Genomic DNA, 13,811 nt, shown 5'->3' on the forward strand with positions numbered 1-13,811 from the left:
TAAAGTTCCCCTAGCAGTGCCTAAAGATACAGTTTAAAAAATATTTATTTCCTGTTATGTGTAGACGTAACACTGGTTCATCTACTTGAATAGTTCATAGATTAGTGTTACAAACTTTGGAAAGCCTTTCAGAAAGCCTGGAGAACTATTGCTCAAGAGCACTTTAAAAATTATAAGACACATTGTGTTTCTTTGAAGCAAAATATTGGCGGTATAGTGAAACATATTTTGCTTTTTTGAAACATAATATTAAGAAATGAAGGGTAACTCGACACTTCCTGTAGGTTCCTAGTAGTTAGCTGTGGTATAGTGAGAATAGTATGTAGGATTTTACTTTGGTCCCTTGAGTTTTCCATTACGACTGATATGCAACCAAACAAGTATGTCTATATAAAGTTCAATATGTTACCTTATTTGAGCTATGAGACCAGTTTAGACTGCTTTCAAACCTAGAAATTTGAACAGTCTAATGCAATATTTACAACAGTTTGTCCAGTTTATATTAAACGATGTGTGTCCTTTGCTTTAGTCGATGTCAAAAGCTGATAGTCTACAAAGCAAAAAATAATCAAGGATTTTTCTGTTTTATAAATGCGGTGGCATAGGGGTTAACAGGTAACCAGTTTAGGAAAATATACTTTGGTCATGACAGTAAATATACTTCATTTTACTGTGTGGCAGATATAAATATACAATATCATTAACATTTGCCAAATAAGAATTTATAATGCACATCATTAAATTTGAGGAGGAGTCATTTCAAGTAAGTATGCATAATTGTTTCCCCTTTTTTTTCAGATTGATTTCACTTATATCAGGTTAGCTTGTCTACGTTGACTTATGAGAAAGTATTCAGTCACAAAGCATACCGAGAACTGCTTTCACTGGCCAAAATTGTAATAAACACAAGGTCTAAGCCACTGGTAATGACAATATTTAATGATAAAATGATTGTTTAAAAAGCCAAATAAACTCAGCACATTAAAAAAAGAAGAGAAAACTAACCAGATTGTGATTATTTGGGCATATTATGTAAATCTAGATATGCACACACAATAAAAAAGAGAATTAAATAACTGCATATTTGAAATCATTTATTGTTTTGCAAATAAACATATCACAAGTCTGAAAAACTGAAACAAAAACATGCTTTGTTAAATAAAGGAAAATAAACTGGATGGATTAGTAGTGATGTAGTGAAATATTGGCATTTCTAACTCTGTAGAACATGTCATATCAACTTTACTGAATTCAGGTTTATTTATATTTATAGAGTCAAATAAGAGGTATGGAAAAGTAAAGACCCCACAATATTGTTTTTGTCATTTAATAGATAAAATAAACTAAGTGACAGGCTTAAATTGCTAACCTGTCTGAATGAAAATAACCTGAATTATAACATTTTATATCAACTAATAACTCTTTTAAAGGTAATTCTCTAGCACAGCTGAGCCCATAGGGCAAAGCATCACATTGAACACTTTGTAGAAAATGATTCTTTTGCAGTATAATGTTTAACAACTCACTCTTAAAGCAAATTAGACCCATTGACAACCTCAGCTTTCAAGATTCACCGCATTATCTTTACACAGAAATCTGAGCCTCCTGTAAGGCTGCAGGAGCCACGTCTCTTCGTCTGACAGCAGCCACCATCAGCTACACCTGCTCATCACATATTGGACATGAAGATGATTTTTAAATGGGAAGAAAAGCAACTTTATTTGCCCTTTGAGGAATAATCCCCATCAGAATTGAAAAATATCTAACACCTTGTTGTTAGTTGTTCCCACAAACACCCAGCCTGTGATATTTTGGTGTAGCTGTAGGGAGAAATGGAACACCATCAATGCAAGTCCATGTTCTGCTGCTGCTGCTGCTGGAGGGAAAGCTTTGGTATCCACAGATGAATATAAATGAACTCAGGAATTGTCGGTCGGGACGTGCTCGAAGCCTTCGCTCTCCCTCACCAGCGCCCTCTCCAGGATGACGCGGCCCTCCTTGTAGCGCTGGCTCTCCTCTGTGGCGAATTCGTACATCCAACCGAGTTTGCTGTTGCAGTTCTTGCAGCTGACATCACGCACCATGTGCCTCCCCGTCAGCATGACTCTGTCCTGCACCTCGCTGTGCTGCAGATTCACAACCTGGAGAACACCAACCACACGCCACTGTCACTGTACCGCATAATTGCTTTTCAAAAGTGATCAATACTGAGATCATAATTATTCAACATGATTTATTCCAGGTAACTGGTTTCAGTAAATTAAAAAATATTAAAGCAGTGAAATTGGACTTTTATAGCAAAGCAAATATGAAAGAAAGGGATGAGCTGAAAGACAAAGTGAGAAAATTGTTAAAAAACAAGACAGTGATAATTTTATCTTGATTATAGTGTTTTGTTTGGAAGCCAGAATTGTAACAAACTACAGCTTGAATAATTGCACCAACTTTAAATCTCAAAGATAATCAACAAAGATTGATCCAATAACAGCAATTTTGGTTTGAAACTGTTATATGTATTTTGGGTTTTACCTTCATGCAAAACATTTCTGAAAGAAAATCGTCTGGACTATAACATTTATAAGTTTTGTTCACTCAAGCATAAAATATGTTTGTTTTTTTGTTAATGAAAATAACATGAAAATGCCCTCTGTTATGTAATGTACCACAGACTGTGTGCCTTAGCTAATCACAAACCAATTGTGCCTGCTTACATAGAGCTTTTCTACCCTAACTCAGGACTCAAAGCACATTTTACTACAAGCCACATTCACCCATTCATATACAATTTCATACAGTGCTTTGTTCTAACTGTAACAAACACAACCAGTCCAATGCATGAATCAGCAGCAATTAGGGCAGGATAACATGCAGACTGGACGACCTGGGTTTGAACCTTCTGGCTGGTGGATGACCATCTACCTCCTGAGTCACAGCCACCCTCATTTAGGGGCTTAAGGAATTCAAAAAGAAGGAAACAAATATGGTGACTTTAAAGTTTCCTAATTTCAGTTAACCACTATGTACTTTGACAGAGTCTTATCTCTTCTAATACTTCTTAATATGAAAGTAATTATTTACATAGCTGCATTAAATATACTAAACAATCACTCTATTGTTTAAGTTAAAGTATTTTAACTAAATAACAACAATGTTGTCCATCACATGAGAAACTGATGTACCTTGTTGAAGAGGAAAGCCCGGCCAGTGGCTCCGGTGAAGCGGGTGGAGATGAGCTCAGCTCGGTTGGTCAGGATGGTGTCACAGTTGGCACAAGAGAAGAGGCGAGTCCCACCGATGTGGTCCAAGAAGATACGCCCCATTTTGAAGCTTGGCCTTCATAGTGAAGAAAACAGCCCTGTTGGAGTATGCCACTCACATCTTTCTTTAGATTGCTCTCACACATACAGTGGGTTTTAAAGTGATGAACAGTGTGAGACTCTTTGATTTTCTTTTCAAGTTTCATGTGCAAGAAACTGAAAAAAAGGCATGTCTCAAATTGGCCACAAATAACAGCAAATATTTTTACTGTCTGAATGAACACCGTCCTTTCAAATAAAAAAAATGACTGAAATACTAACATCACAAAGAGATAAATCAGAGGGGTTTAAATATAAAAAGAAATCTTTATGTGCAAGAAAACTTCCTTTTTGTTGGAGTTGCCAGATACATTTCATCTGAAATCACAGTGGGCCTTTTGCTCACCCACCTCAGATTTATCGAAAAATGTCACAGTCCAATGACTGGACATAGATAATGATTGCTGTGGAATATACGCGTCATATAGAAAAAAACAAAAACAGAGCAACCCACCTATTTTCATCCTTCTTTCCCCCCCCAAATGAAATCTGAGGCCATGTTTGAACATGAATATCTCATACAACAACAACAACAGGTTTTCCATAAAGTTTATCGTATCACACTACTATGATAGTCCACACAATATCTGAAAGACTCGAAAATATGCTGATTAGCTCCTTTAGGTGCTTTTCGATTGTTAGCTTGTGTATTGGTAGAAAAGGGAACTCAAACACCTTGTTTTTATTTGGTGGGGGCGGGGGGGGGTATCCAGACAGAGTAATCAAAAAACAAATATTCACCACTTACTTTTGAAATAAATAAAGTAAATATGATTTTGTACCGTACTTGTTGTTAAAATAAACAGTGGGGTTTCTGCTTTTAAAGGGACCCCTTAAAGGCATCACCAGGCCGAGAGCTTCGCCAATAGCAAGGTTAGGAACATATACAAACTACGTTTCAACATCGACATCGTAAATTATCAAAAAGGATAGTTTTTATAATAAACAAATGATTCAGCTGAAGCGGACTTATGCCAAAAACCTTCTCGGAAAACTATATGATGCCAAATGTAATGCCAAAGTCACCCAAACAATAGCTAAATAAGGATAACCTCAATAGGCCAAAGAAAACCGTTACGTGTGCTCCAAATTTCTCACCTCGTTGCGTTAGGTGAAGAAAACTCAAAAAACTACGGACGTTTCCCTTGTTTTTAGTCGCCGGGTCGTCTTTATATTCGAGTATTTTCACGTTTCCTCTATTGTTATTGCCGTCAAACTCAGCACAGAGGACAGCGTTTGATGCGATTTCTGTTTTTTTACCCAAGCTGCCAAGAATGATATGACAGCTTCCGTTCAGGGGCTTAAAAATAAATCCGAATCGAAACTTTATTTTTTTAATACTGAAACATTTGTGTAAATAATATTTAATTATAAATGTTAGCGCCCTGAAAAACATCTTAATTGGAACAGTAGTCATAAACCTACTTTTTTTCAGCATCTTCTTAAAATAAAGGCTTTTATTTTGAAGTTTCGTTCTCTCCAACGTTTTCCATACTATTTAGTAGCTTGACGCAGCTCCTACCTTTGACCACTAGGGAGCAACACGTCATACCAAAATAGAAACCCTTTATCAGACCCACATGACTGGATGTTGTGGTATATTTCGTTCCTGCCAATTGAAGCATAAATCCACCAGTTCATTGCTAGATAGATTACCTTCTTTGATTTTTTTTGATACATGAAGTACAACTACCCTTAAACTGTACAGAAAGTGTCCTTTGTAGTAAATTTCTCCTTTGTAAGATGTACTTTTCACATGTTTTCTTCATTTTAAAGTAAAGGTAAATATGTCAACGAAGGTTGAATCGCGTGCTTGTGAGCAAAAACTGCAGACCGGTTTATTTTTAGTCAAATTTTCCATTGTGCTAATCTTGCAGTAAACAGTCAGTTTAACCAAGTTTAACCAATGGGATTTACCCAGGAATGTGTCCATTCAAAATAGAACCACAGCATACTTGCACCACCTGCACCAGCTTTCATTCTGTAGCCTCATTCTCCTTCCATGGCACTTTATATCTCTTCGTCAGACTTTCGTCAGCCCCCTAAAACCCATTTCCTATGTTATAGTGAGTCAAGCCAGTTTTCCAGAATAACACGTGTAGCTCTTTAATCTCTGAGAGGACTCGTTGCATCTGCTGTCACGTTAGACTAATGTGCTCTGAACAGCCAGAAAAACAATCAGGAACATTGGACTGATTGTCAATCATTCCACTTCGTGTCATATGTGAAGGCAGTCATTTCTCCATGCATTGTCTTTTTTCCTTGTTATCTATTTTTGCCACTCTCTTGTTTTGCCACTAATCAGGGATTTGAGGGGTTTTATTGTGACTTTTATGAAAACTATTCCAATACTTCCCCGTATTCATGGGTTTTTCAGTAGATTTAGTACTTTAGTGCAATCTGCCAGTTTACTTTTCTCATTTCAGTGCCTGATACAAAGGCTCTGAAACTTTGTGCATTACTTCTGAAGTTGCTTCTTTTCTCCGACAAGTCCACGGTGGAGAGTCCCAGTATTTAAACCCTATCTGGGACTGTCCACCAATTGCTCTTAGAACTGAAGAAGCTTTTTGGGTGAGAGGGGAAACATCTTCAAGGAAACTTAAAGAAGTCCATATGCTTTTCTTTCCAAGCTCCTCAGACTACGATGACCTGGATGACTGAGAACCTTCACAGACATATTCTCTGACCTCTCCTTTCTGCCACTCTGCCATAGGTGCAACACATAGAGATAGGCAACCATTCACACTCACACCTACAGCCAACAAATTCATTAGTTAACCTAACAAGCATGTCTTTGGAAGCCACACAGGTATACTCCACACAGAAAAGCAAATTCAAACCCATTACTTTCTTACTTTCTTTGAGCATATCAGTGTCATTATATCATCATATATCATATATCATCTTCAAGCTGTGTCCTTTGAACAAATAGGATAGTCCCTTCCCTGCATGAGGATTTATGACAGCTATAATTAACTGACTAAGTATAACTGATAATAACAGAGAAAGACAGCTTACTGTAAGCTGAGAGAGCAGGAAGGAAAGAAAGCCATACAGAAGATAAATGAAAACAACATTAAAAAATAAGATGCTTCAGCAGCTGCTTCTGATCTCTCTGCTGGGTCTCACGTGGACATCAGGTCTCCACTGTTACTATAGCTCGATCTAATGCTCATGTTTCATGTTTGTTATGATGATGTTTTGTTTCAATTTGACAAATTATAAATATATATTTTGAAAAGGTTCTGCATGAAATGTAGGAATTATGTACGATTTACCTAAAGCAAATTTTGCAGAAGTCAGGTGTTAAAATAAGCTATTTTTAACTCAGTCTGTTAATACTAACATTACTACTTGTACTATTTATTTGCTTATTTTGGAGGTTTAGTTGAAATTATTGGATTTTGATGTATATTTGCTGCTATAGTTATTTATATAGTTACTATAGTTATTAAAAAAATAATTTAAGTAAAATTAAAATATTCAGTATATGACTGTCCAGTTGGTAAGAGTGATAGCAATACAGGAAGAAGATGTTTGTGTTTGTTGTGCTCCTCTTTTCCAACCAAGAGTGGATTTGAGCCAAGTCTGCAATTGAATAAAGAGTAATACTTTTGCCAAAAATGCTCCTCAGGGCCTTGAACTTCTGTACTTTGAAGCATTTTTATCATTTGTTATCTCTTCACGTTTTCTAGCAGTCGGACTGCCGTGCTCTCAGATGATCCCTTCGCAGGAGCCTCCTTCAACTGGTAAATTAGACAATCATATGGTTTTATGAACAGCCTTCGAGGAGAACAAAGCTCTACAGCTGACACTATAATACTGATCTTTATGATAAACTACAACTCAGCCATGAAGTGTCTGACCACGCAAAAGTACAGAGCAGGGTCGGTGAGTGCTGAGGTACATAGTGCATAAAGCTCTGCTGACTCATTACTGTAGTCCTAAACATCCTCTTGCATTAACAACAACAACACAAAAACTGCACTGGGAGATCGATGTAGGTGTAATGATTAAGTCTGAGTAGAACGTTTAGCATGATTACTAGATTTGATAGTTTTAGTAAACTTTCCTGTTATCACACTTTTTAAAACTTTTACTGGGATATAAATAAATGTAGGTTATAATAAATTTATATATATAAATAAATAAAACAACTTCCCTGCTGCACACACTAATCTAACACCATCATGGGACGATCGTGGCTCAAGAGTTAGGAGTTCACCTTGTAATCGGAAGGTTGCCGGTTCGAGCCCCGGCTTGGACAGTCTCGGTCGTTGTGTCCTTGGGCAAGACACTTCACTTGTTGCCTACTGGTGGTGGTCAGAGGGCCCGGTGGCGCCAGTGTTCGGCAGCCTCGCCTCTGTCTACAATGTAGCTTGCCATCACCAGTGTGTGAATGGGTGGATGACTGGTTGTGTGAAGCGCTTTGGGGTCCTTAGGGACTAGTAAAGTGCTATATACAAATACAGGCCATTTACCATTCATACTTTTACCCACATTTGGTAACTAGACTAATCAGCTGCATCATTTTATTTTTTGCAATTTTTTCAGTTAATGTTGTTAGGCCCTCAGATGTGGGTCTGCTTTCCGCCATTGGACTTCACATGCGCAGGTGAGCACAGTTTACTGTTCAGCTGTGATAGCACAGTGAAAACCTACACAAAATTTGAAATTCACACTTTGGTCCTTTTCTACAGCACTGAGCTGTCCTCAGTTGTATCAAGACTTAGAGGTAAGTATATATCTTTAACAGCTTCTGACATTATATGTGTACCTAATAAAGTCGCTGTTGTTTTTCTGGGCTTCCCGTGGGACATAATGTGAGAGCTTCAATGTGTTCAAGTGTCTCTGGGATAATATAAAAGTAACCAAATGGCTTGATCCAAGCTTTACCCTCACTAGAATTATAGCACCTTACTAAATACACTCATGTCACGAGGCTAATAATTTTTTCCTGTTATACCACAGTGCTTTATCTATACAGCACTGATATGGACACAACGTGATAGTTACTGTTACAAAAACACTGCTATCATGTTTACGTCAAATTGGCAGGGCAGATTAATTTTTATGATTAATCTGCAGTCAGAAAGCTTAAACCTAAACTAGTTTTAACAGCCACACAGAATAAAACAAAGATACTGTACTGTGATTGAAGGTGAGCAGTAAACTCTTGCGTTTAAGAGATTTAGGATAGTAAATATTGGCCTCTTTTTCAATCTTTCTACTCTTGGGCCTGTATGATATTTTAATACATAGATATTATCTAATATGCCCATCTAAGACACATAGTTCTAGCTGTGAGCACAGATTTTTCAGCCCACATGTTGTTCAAACTTTCTGTTTATGAGAGGCAGCCATTTAGAAAGGAAGTTGGCTTAAAGGCAGAAGAGTTTAAAAAGTGTTTCAGCTCTTGTAGCTCTAGTTCAGTTCAATTTAATAGAAATGAATTTATCTAGCACTAACACACAGCCACTTCAAAGTGATCTACTGCAATAAGGCCCAGTACAGGGGACACAATTCTGCTTTTAGAGCTTATTTTGAACTGTGAATCATGCAAAGCTACCCTAGATGAGTTCAAGAGTGAAAATAGGTTAAAAATAAGTGCTAATGTTAAACTTGTGTTACCTTCTCTCAACCAGAGCTGATGGTTCTGTTCAATCCTGAACTGATTAGTCACCTCTCAGAGGAAACAAACCTTTACACCTCTCAGCCTATACAACACAGGTACAGTGTGTACTTTTGGCTCATGAGGAAAAGCTATGATTGCATATGGTGGCTTAACTCCTTCATGTTATTTTATTTTTGTAGCACTCTGGTGGATCAGGCAAAGAAACTGTCCCTCTATCTACAGAACAGTCAGGTATATTCTTGCATTTTCCAACCTTAAGGATAAAATTAGATTTTATGCTTTCCATGGTGAATCAAGAAGATATAGCTTATTTGGAAATGAGGGAAATATTAAATATTCACAATAAAAGTATTCTAACCAATCTTCTCAGAAAAAATATATATAATTCAGTGTTTGTTAAAAAACACACACACCAGAAAACAAAATATATTCTCTCATTATTGATTTAATTATTAAAAACTGGAAATTTTGCAGAACTATATGTTTGAACAGGTGTTGTTTTAACCTGCTGTGCCCTGAGAAAAATATCTAAAGATCATACTTGCCATACAATTTACTAAACATGTACCGGTGCATGGTGTTTCTTACAGGTTCAAATTCAAATTATTTCAAGTTCAAAAGTAACCAGCAGTGACTTCCCCCCCAACAGGCTCCCAATGTGAATCGGGACTGGAAGTTGGTGCTTCTCTTTGTTCAGCTGGATCAGTTTTGTGCCTGTGAGGACCAGCAGGTAAACAGTGAAAGACCTTACTGAGGTTCCTTAATCTTCAAGAGCTCAATGCCCAGAGTCCAAATCCCTTGTTATTCATGTTTTATAGACTTTGTTGCCTTAATACTGTAGTTACAGAGCCCAAGCTATCAATTCTTATCAGTTTCAGACTTGCACTATCCCAACTTTCCTTCATATATGCAGATAAAACTTGTTCTGTAGATATGTTGTCACTGTTGCTATTGCAAAGGTTGCCTTCTATAGCGTTTTTTGGCTACGTAGCATTTCCTATAATTTGATTCACGTAACACATTAAAGTATTAGCCGACAACCAAACAAACAAGTGACTGTACTGGTGACTCTCTTAAAGTCACTAGGAGTTCATGGAGTCTGTTGTGTTTGTACTGCAGGTCTCATCAATTATCGAGGCAGTGGTCAAAGAGGTGGATAAGGCTCTGCAGTTGCTGCATTCTCGGGTATGTTTCATATTATACGCAGGAAGCGATTTTACCTACAATGTGTTCATAAAATTTGCAAAATTTTATTAACTTCACTGTGCTACAGCTCAAACGGACCATTGTCAGTGTTGCATTATGGGATGGAGAGCATGACACTATGCAGAGCAAGTAAGTTCACTTTTTCTTCCCTGACCTTTAGAGAATGACATCAAAACAGATGGCGTGCATGTGTTGAAGATGTAAAAGGAATTAAGATCTTTTTTTCCCAGGAAAATAAGTTAATTAGATGACATGATGGTAAGTCAGTGTGGCAATACAAAATGTCACTGCTGTCAAGTTAGAGAATGTTATGTTCTTAACCCGTTTACTTGTTTCCTTTAATAGTTTTATTTTCATTTTTTAATTATTCACTGTTGGGGTAGATTGTTTTCCTTTAAACAGGAGGATCCATATTAAGTTTTAATGAGTAAATGTGTTTCACTGACAGATCAGGCCAGTGTTTGGAAACAAACAGTGAAGGGGAGCTCAGGCTCCTGAGAGCTGTGCTGACTCAGTCTCTGCAGGTTTGTCCTTATTTCATGTTCAAATAGTGTTTGGATTTGCTTGAGGGTATAGCTAACCTCTTGCTGATAAATGTTGTTCCTAAACTCCCTTTTTCCAGGAATCTTTGGATGAGCTGTTGGTACAGAAACACTGGTACAGTGACAGAAAAGACTTCACTGTTACCCTTCAGGATATACCTTTCATCACAGACCCATCATTTATTGCTGTGAGTTAAATTCAGATCATATAATCCTTTTATTCTCCTATAAATCCTTTCAATTGCACCATTTTGCAAACCCAAATCTTTATTAGGGCCTTAGTCACACCTGCAGTTTACTGTGATCATTTCTGTCATCAAAAAAAAAAAAATGCTAGAGCCTATGCTGACACATTTTTACCGGGCAAAACAAAACCTGAAAATTTTTATTGTGATTGAAGAAATTCACCCAACCTTTCTCTTTATAAGGCTTGACCTATTTAACTTTTCTTCATCCATTTTGTTGCAACAGCAGTTGGTCAAATTGAACATGAAGTCAACTTCCTTTTCTAACAGTTTTTTTTTGTGGATGTGTATCTGTGAGGAGCACTTTAACATTAGCTTCTGAATATACAAGCCCCAGCCACTATCTCTTTAGACCTTCTGTTTATGAAGGGAAGCCAATCAGAAAGGTTAAAGGGATGTGATAGGGAGCTAAAATAGTTAGTGTAGTAAAACTAAAGGGCTTCAAGAAGGCCCATCAGGGTGATATTAAATCGAGTGTTGTAGTCTATTTGTATGCATTATATAAAAACTACTTTCAGGTGCTCCCTACGTCACAAGGGATCACCACAGCAGGTAGTTCGCACAGTGGTTTAGCAGGCGTTTTTATGCAGGATACTCTTCCCGATTAAGTCCCAAAGGGATTTGTGTCTCATCCCAGCATCTGTGAAAATCGACTCCCAAAGAGTACAAAGACTTTGTCTTCTCGGTAGATGATATTAAATGTCTGTGTTTATCTTCCTGAACTGAACTGAAGATATTTTTTACGCACTGTACATTGTCTGTCTTTCTTGCTTTTAACAGAGAGGGAAGCATCTCACTGAGTCTGAAGCATTACAGCACAAAGATAAACTGTTGGTGCAGATGTGGACAAACCTGGTGAGGCTTGGGACTCTCAAAGTCGAATGCACTGGCACTTTCACACCCAGTTACTCTTCTCGGTATCCCAGACATGAAAACAATGAGCCTTTTGTCTGTTAGCTGCAGGTCACAGTTGCCCAATATGAAACAGAGGACAATGGTAAGATCTTCACATTGCCATGTCCAAGCGAGGTGAGTAATTTTACAGAAAACCCACTTACATATATGGTAATCAGATTAGACACACTGTATTTACAGATGATGATTCTGTGCAGCATATTCCTCCTCCTTATCTGTCTCCCTCCCTTAGGAACGACCCTACCTGAGGACAGAAGGAAACTCTCCGTCATATCACCACAGCAATAGCTCTCCTCTCCTGGAGCCTGTGAGTTTTGTCTACAGCCAACCCGAACCAGCTTTGGGCCAGCTTTGCATGCTTCCTGTCAATTTCTGATTGTGCTCTGTGTGACTGCTCAGTTTACAGGGACAGATATGCCCTGTGAGGACTTAAGTCCCTCACCTTCCACACCCACTTCAGGTAAGATGACATTAAAGGATTTTCTTGAGCACTTTGGTGACCTTAAATTAGCAAAAAAGTAAGACAGATTTTATCCAAGATCTGACTTTTTATATAACATATTGAAGGTTATTCATTTATTCCCCACTTTAGCACATGGGACTAAAAACTACAAAGTAATACCTCTGACACTGTACAAACTTCAAGTCACAATCTAAGATGCTTTATGATGGAGCTTTGTTTTTGTTGTTTCTTGTGAGATGTCTTGGTTTCCTCAGTCTGTAAAATGTAAAGTGTTCTTTAAATCTGCCCTTTCAAATCATCCTAATAGTACCTCCCAGTACATTGATACTAGTATACAATATTTGTAGGAAGTTTAATTTTATATATTTTGTATTTATGTGTATTCTAAATACAATATTATTCTACACTTGTCTTGTTAATTTTATTTATTATTCTGACCATTTCTTCTGTTTTTTGCAGTCCACAAACTCAGACCTGGAGACGTCAAAGTTGTTGCTGCTGTTGGCGATTCGTTGACAGTGAGTCATTCTTATCAACTTCTCGTTATTTAGAATTGAATAAGTTGATCCTAAAACTTTTTAAAACCTGCTGTTTTTCAGGCAGGCAATGGCATTGCATCCAGGCCATCTGATATCCTGGATGTCTTGCGTCAATACAGAGGTTTATCCTGGAGGTGAGTCAGGACTCTTCAGGTATCCTTTAATGTTGCAGCGAAACACTACTATTAAACTTCCTGGGCTAGTGTGTCACATCATTCATGTATTTAACTTCATGTCTATTTCCCAGCATTGGTGGAGATGAAAACCTGACTAGCGTCACCACTCTGCCCAGTGAGTCATTTAGATAACCAAACACATTGCTCAACATTACGTGTGGATTTTTTTTTATCCTTGATTGTTATTACTATTCATTGTTGTTCATTATTATTGTTATTACAGACATCTTGAAATATTTCAGCCAAAACCTGACGGGTTACTCTGTTGACACGGGTCAGCAGGACACACCTCAAGCATTCCTTAACCAGGCTGTGGCGGGAGCAAAAAGCCAGTGAGTCCTTTTAGCACAAATACCTGCCTAGAGATTTGTTACAGGTGATACATGAGTGATCAGCTTGTAGAATATGTTTTTCTATACTGAATGAGTACAGCTGTTGTTTTTGCTGTTTAAAAGTTTTGTTGATGTTAATGGTTCAACTTCGATAAAATGACTCTTTAACCATCAAAGAATTGTCTTTTACTGTGTTTTTAGTGATGTACCAACCCAAGTGCGTGCTCTGGTGGAAAGAATGAAGAATGACTCTGTATGTTTAAAGATATTTGATCTTTAACAACATTTTTACTTACCAACTCGATAGATCTATCTATCTATCTATCTATCTATCTATCTATCTATCTATCTATCTATCTATCTATCTATCTATCTATCTATCTATCTATCTATCTATCTATC

The 13,811-nt window shown here is 37.4% G+C and overlaps 2 protein-coding genes across 2 annotated transcripts in view; one reads left to right on the top strand and one right to left on the bottom strand.

Annotated features, from left to right (window-relative positions):
• Positions 1–1,073: 1,073 nt before the first annotated feature.
• On the bottom strand, positions 1,074–4,639 carry ypel5 (yippee-like 5). The gene is made up of 3 exons (XM_005935397.3): positions 4,455–4,639; positions 3,180–3,333; positions 1,074–2,141 (listed from the first exon to the last, which is right to left on the bottom strand). Exons 2-3 carry the CDS (start codon positions 3,318–3,320, stop codon positions 1,920–1,922), a joined length of 363 nt encoding a protein of 120 aa, XP_005935459.1. The 5' UTR covers positions 3,321–3,333; positions 4,455–4,639; the 3' UTR covers positions 1,074–1,919.
• A 1,677-nt stretch (positions 4,640–6,316) lies between these two features.
• The window catches only part of LOC102307146 (phospholipase B1, membrane-associated), a 17,317-nt gene continuing 9,822 nt past the window's right edge, over positions 6,317–13,811 (top strand). Inside the window, exons 1-20 of the mRNA XM_042222712.1 lie at positions 6,317–6,496; positions 7,052–7,105; positions 7,911–7,971; positions 8,057–8,091; positions 9,002–9,086; positions 9,171–9,222; positions 9,641–9,721; positions 10,111–10,176; positions 10,265–10,326; positions 10,646–10,721; positions 10,820–10,927; positions 11,765–11,839; positions 11,942–12,013; positions 12,132–12,206; positions 12,299–12,359; positions 12,822–12,880; positions 12,962–13,035; positions 13,149–13,192; positions 13,301–13,409; positions 13,611–13,662. Of these exons, the coding sequence (XP_042078646.1) occupies positions 6,421–6,496; positions 7,052–7,105; positions 7,911–7,971; positions 8,057–8,091; positions 9,002–9,086; positions 9,171–9,222; positions 9,641–9,721; positions 10,111–10,176; positions 10,265–10,326; positions 10,646–10,721; positions 10,820–10,927; positions 11,765–11,839; positions 11,942–12,013; positions 12,132–12,206; positions 12,299–12,359; positions 12,822–12,880; positions 12,962–13,035; positions 13,149–13,192; positions 13,301–13,409; positions 13,611–13,662 (1,377 nt within the window). The 5' untranslated portion in view covers positions 6,317–6,420. The remainder of the gene's footprint in view (positions 6,497–7,051; positions 7,106–7,910; positions 7,972–8,056; positions 8,092–9,001; positions 9,087–9,170; positions 9,223–9,640; positions 9,722–10,110; positions 10,177–10,264; positions 10,327–10,645; positions 10,722–10,819; positions 10,928–11,764; positions 11,840–11,941; positions 12,014–12,131; positions 12,207–12,298; positions 12,360–12,821; positions 12,881–12,961; positions 13,036–13,148; positions 13,193–13,300; positions 13,410–13,610; positions 13,663–13,811) is intronic.

This window comes from Haplochromis burtoni, unplaced genomic scaffold (genome assembly GCF_018398535.1).
Source record: "Haplochromis burtoni strain Fernald_Lab_line unplaced genomic scaffold, NCSU_Asbu1 Contig_92, whole genome shotgun sequence".
Classification (NCBI taxonomy): Eukaryota; Metazoa; Chordata; class Actinopteri; order Cichliformes; family Cichlidae; genus Haplochromis; species Haplochromis burtoni.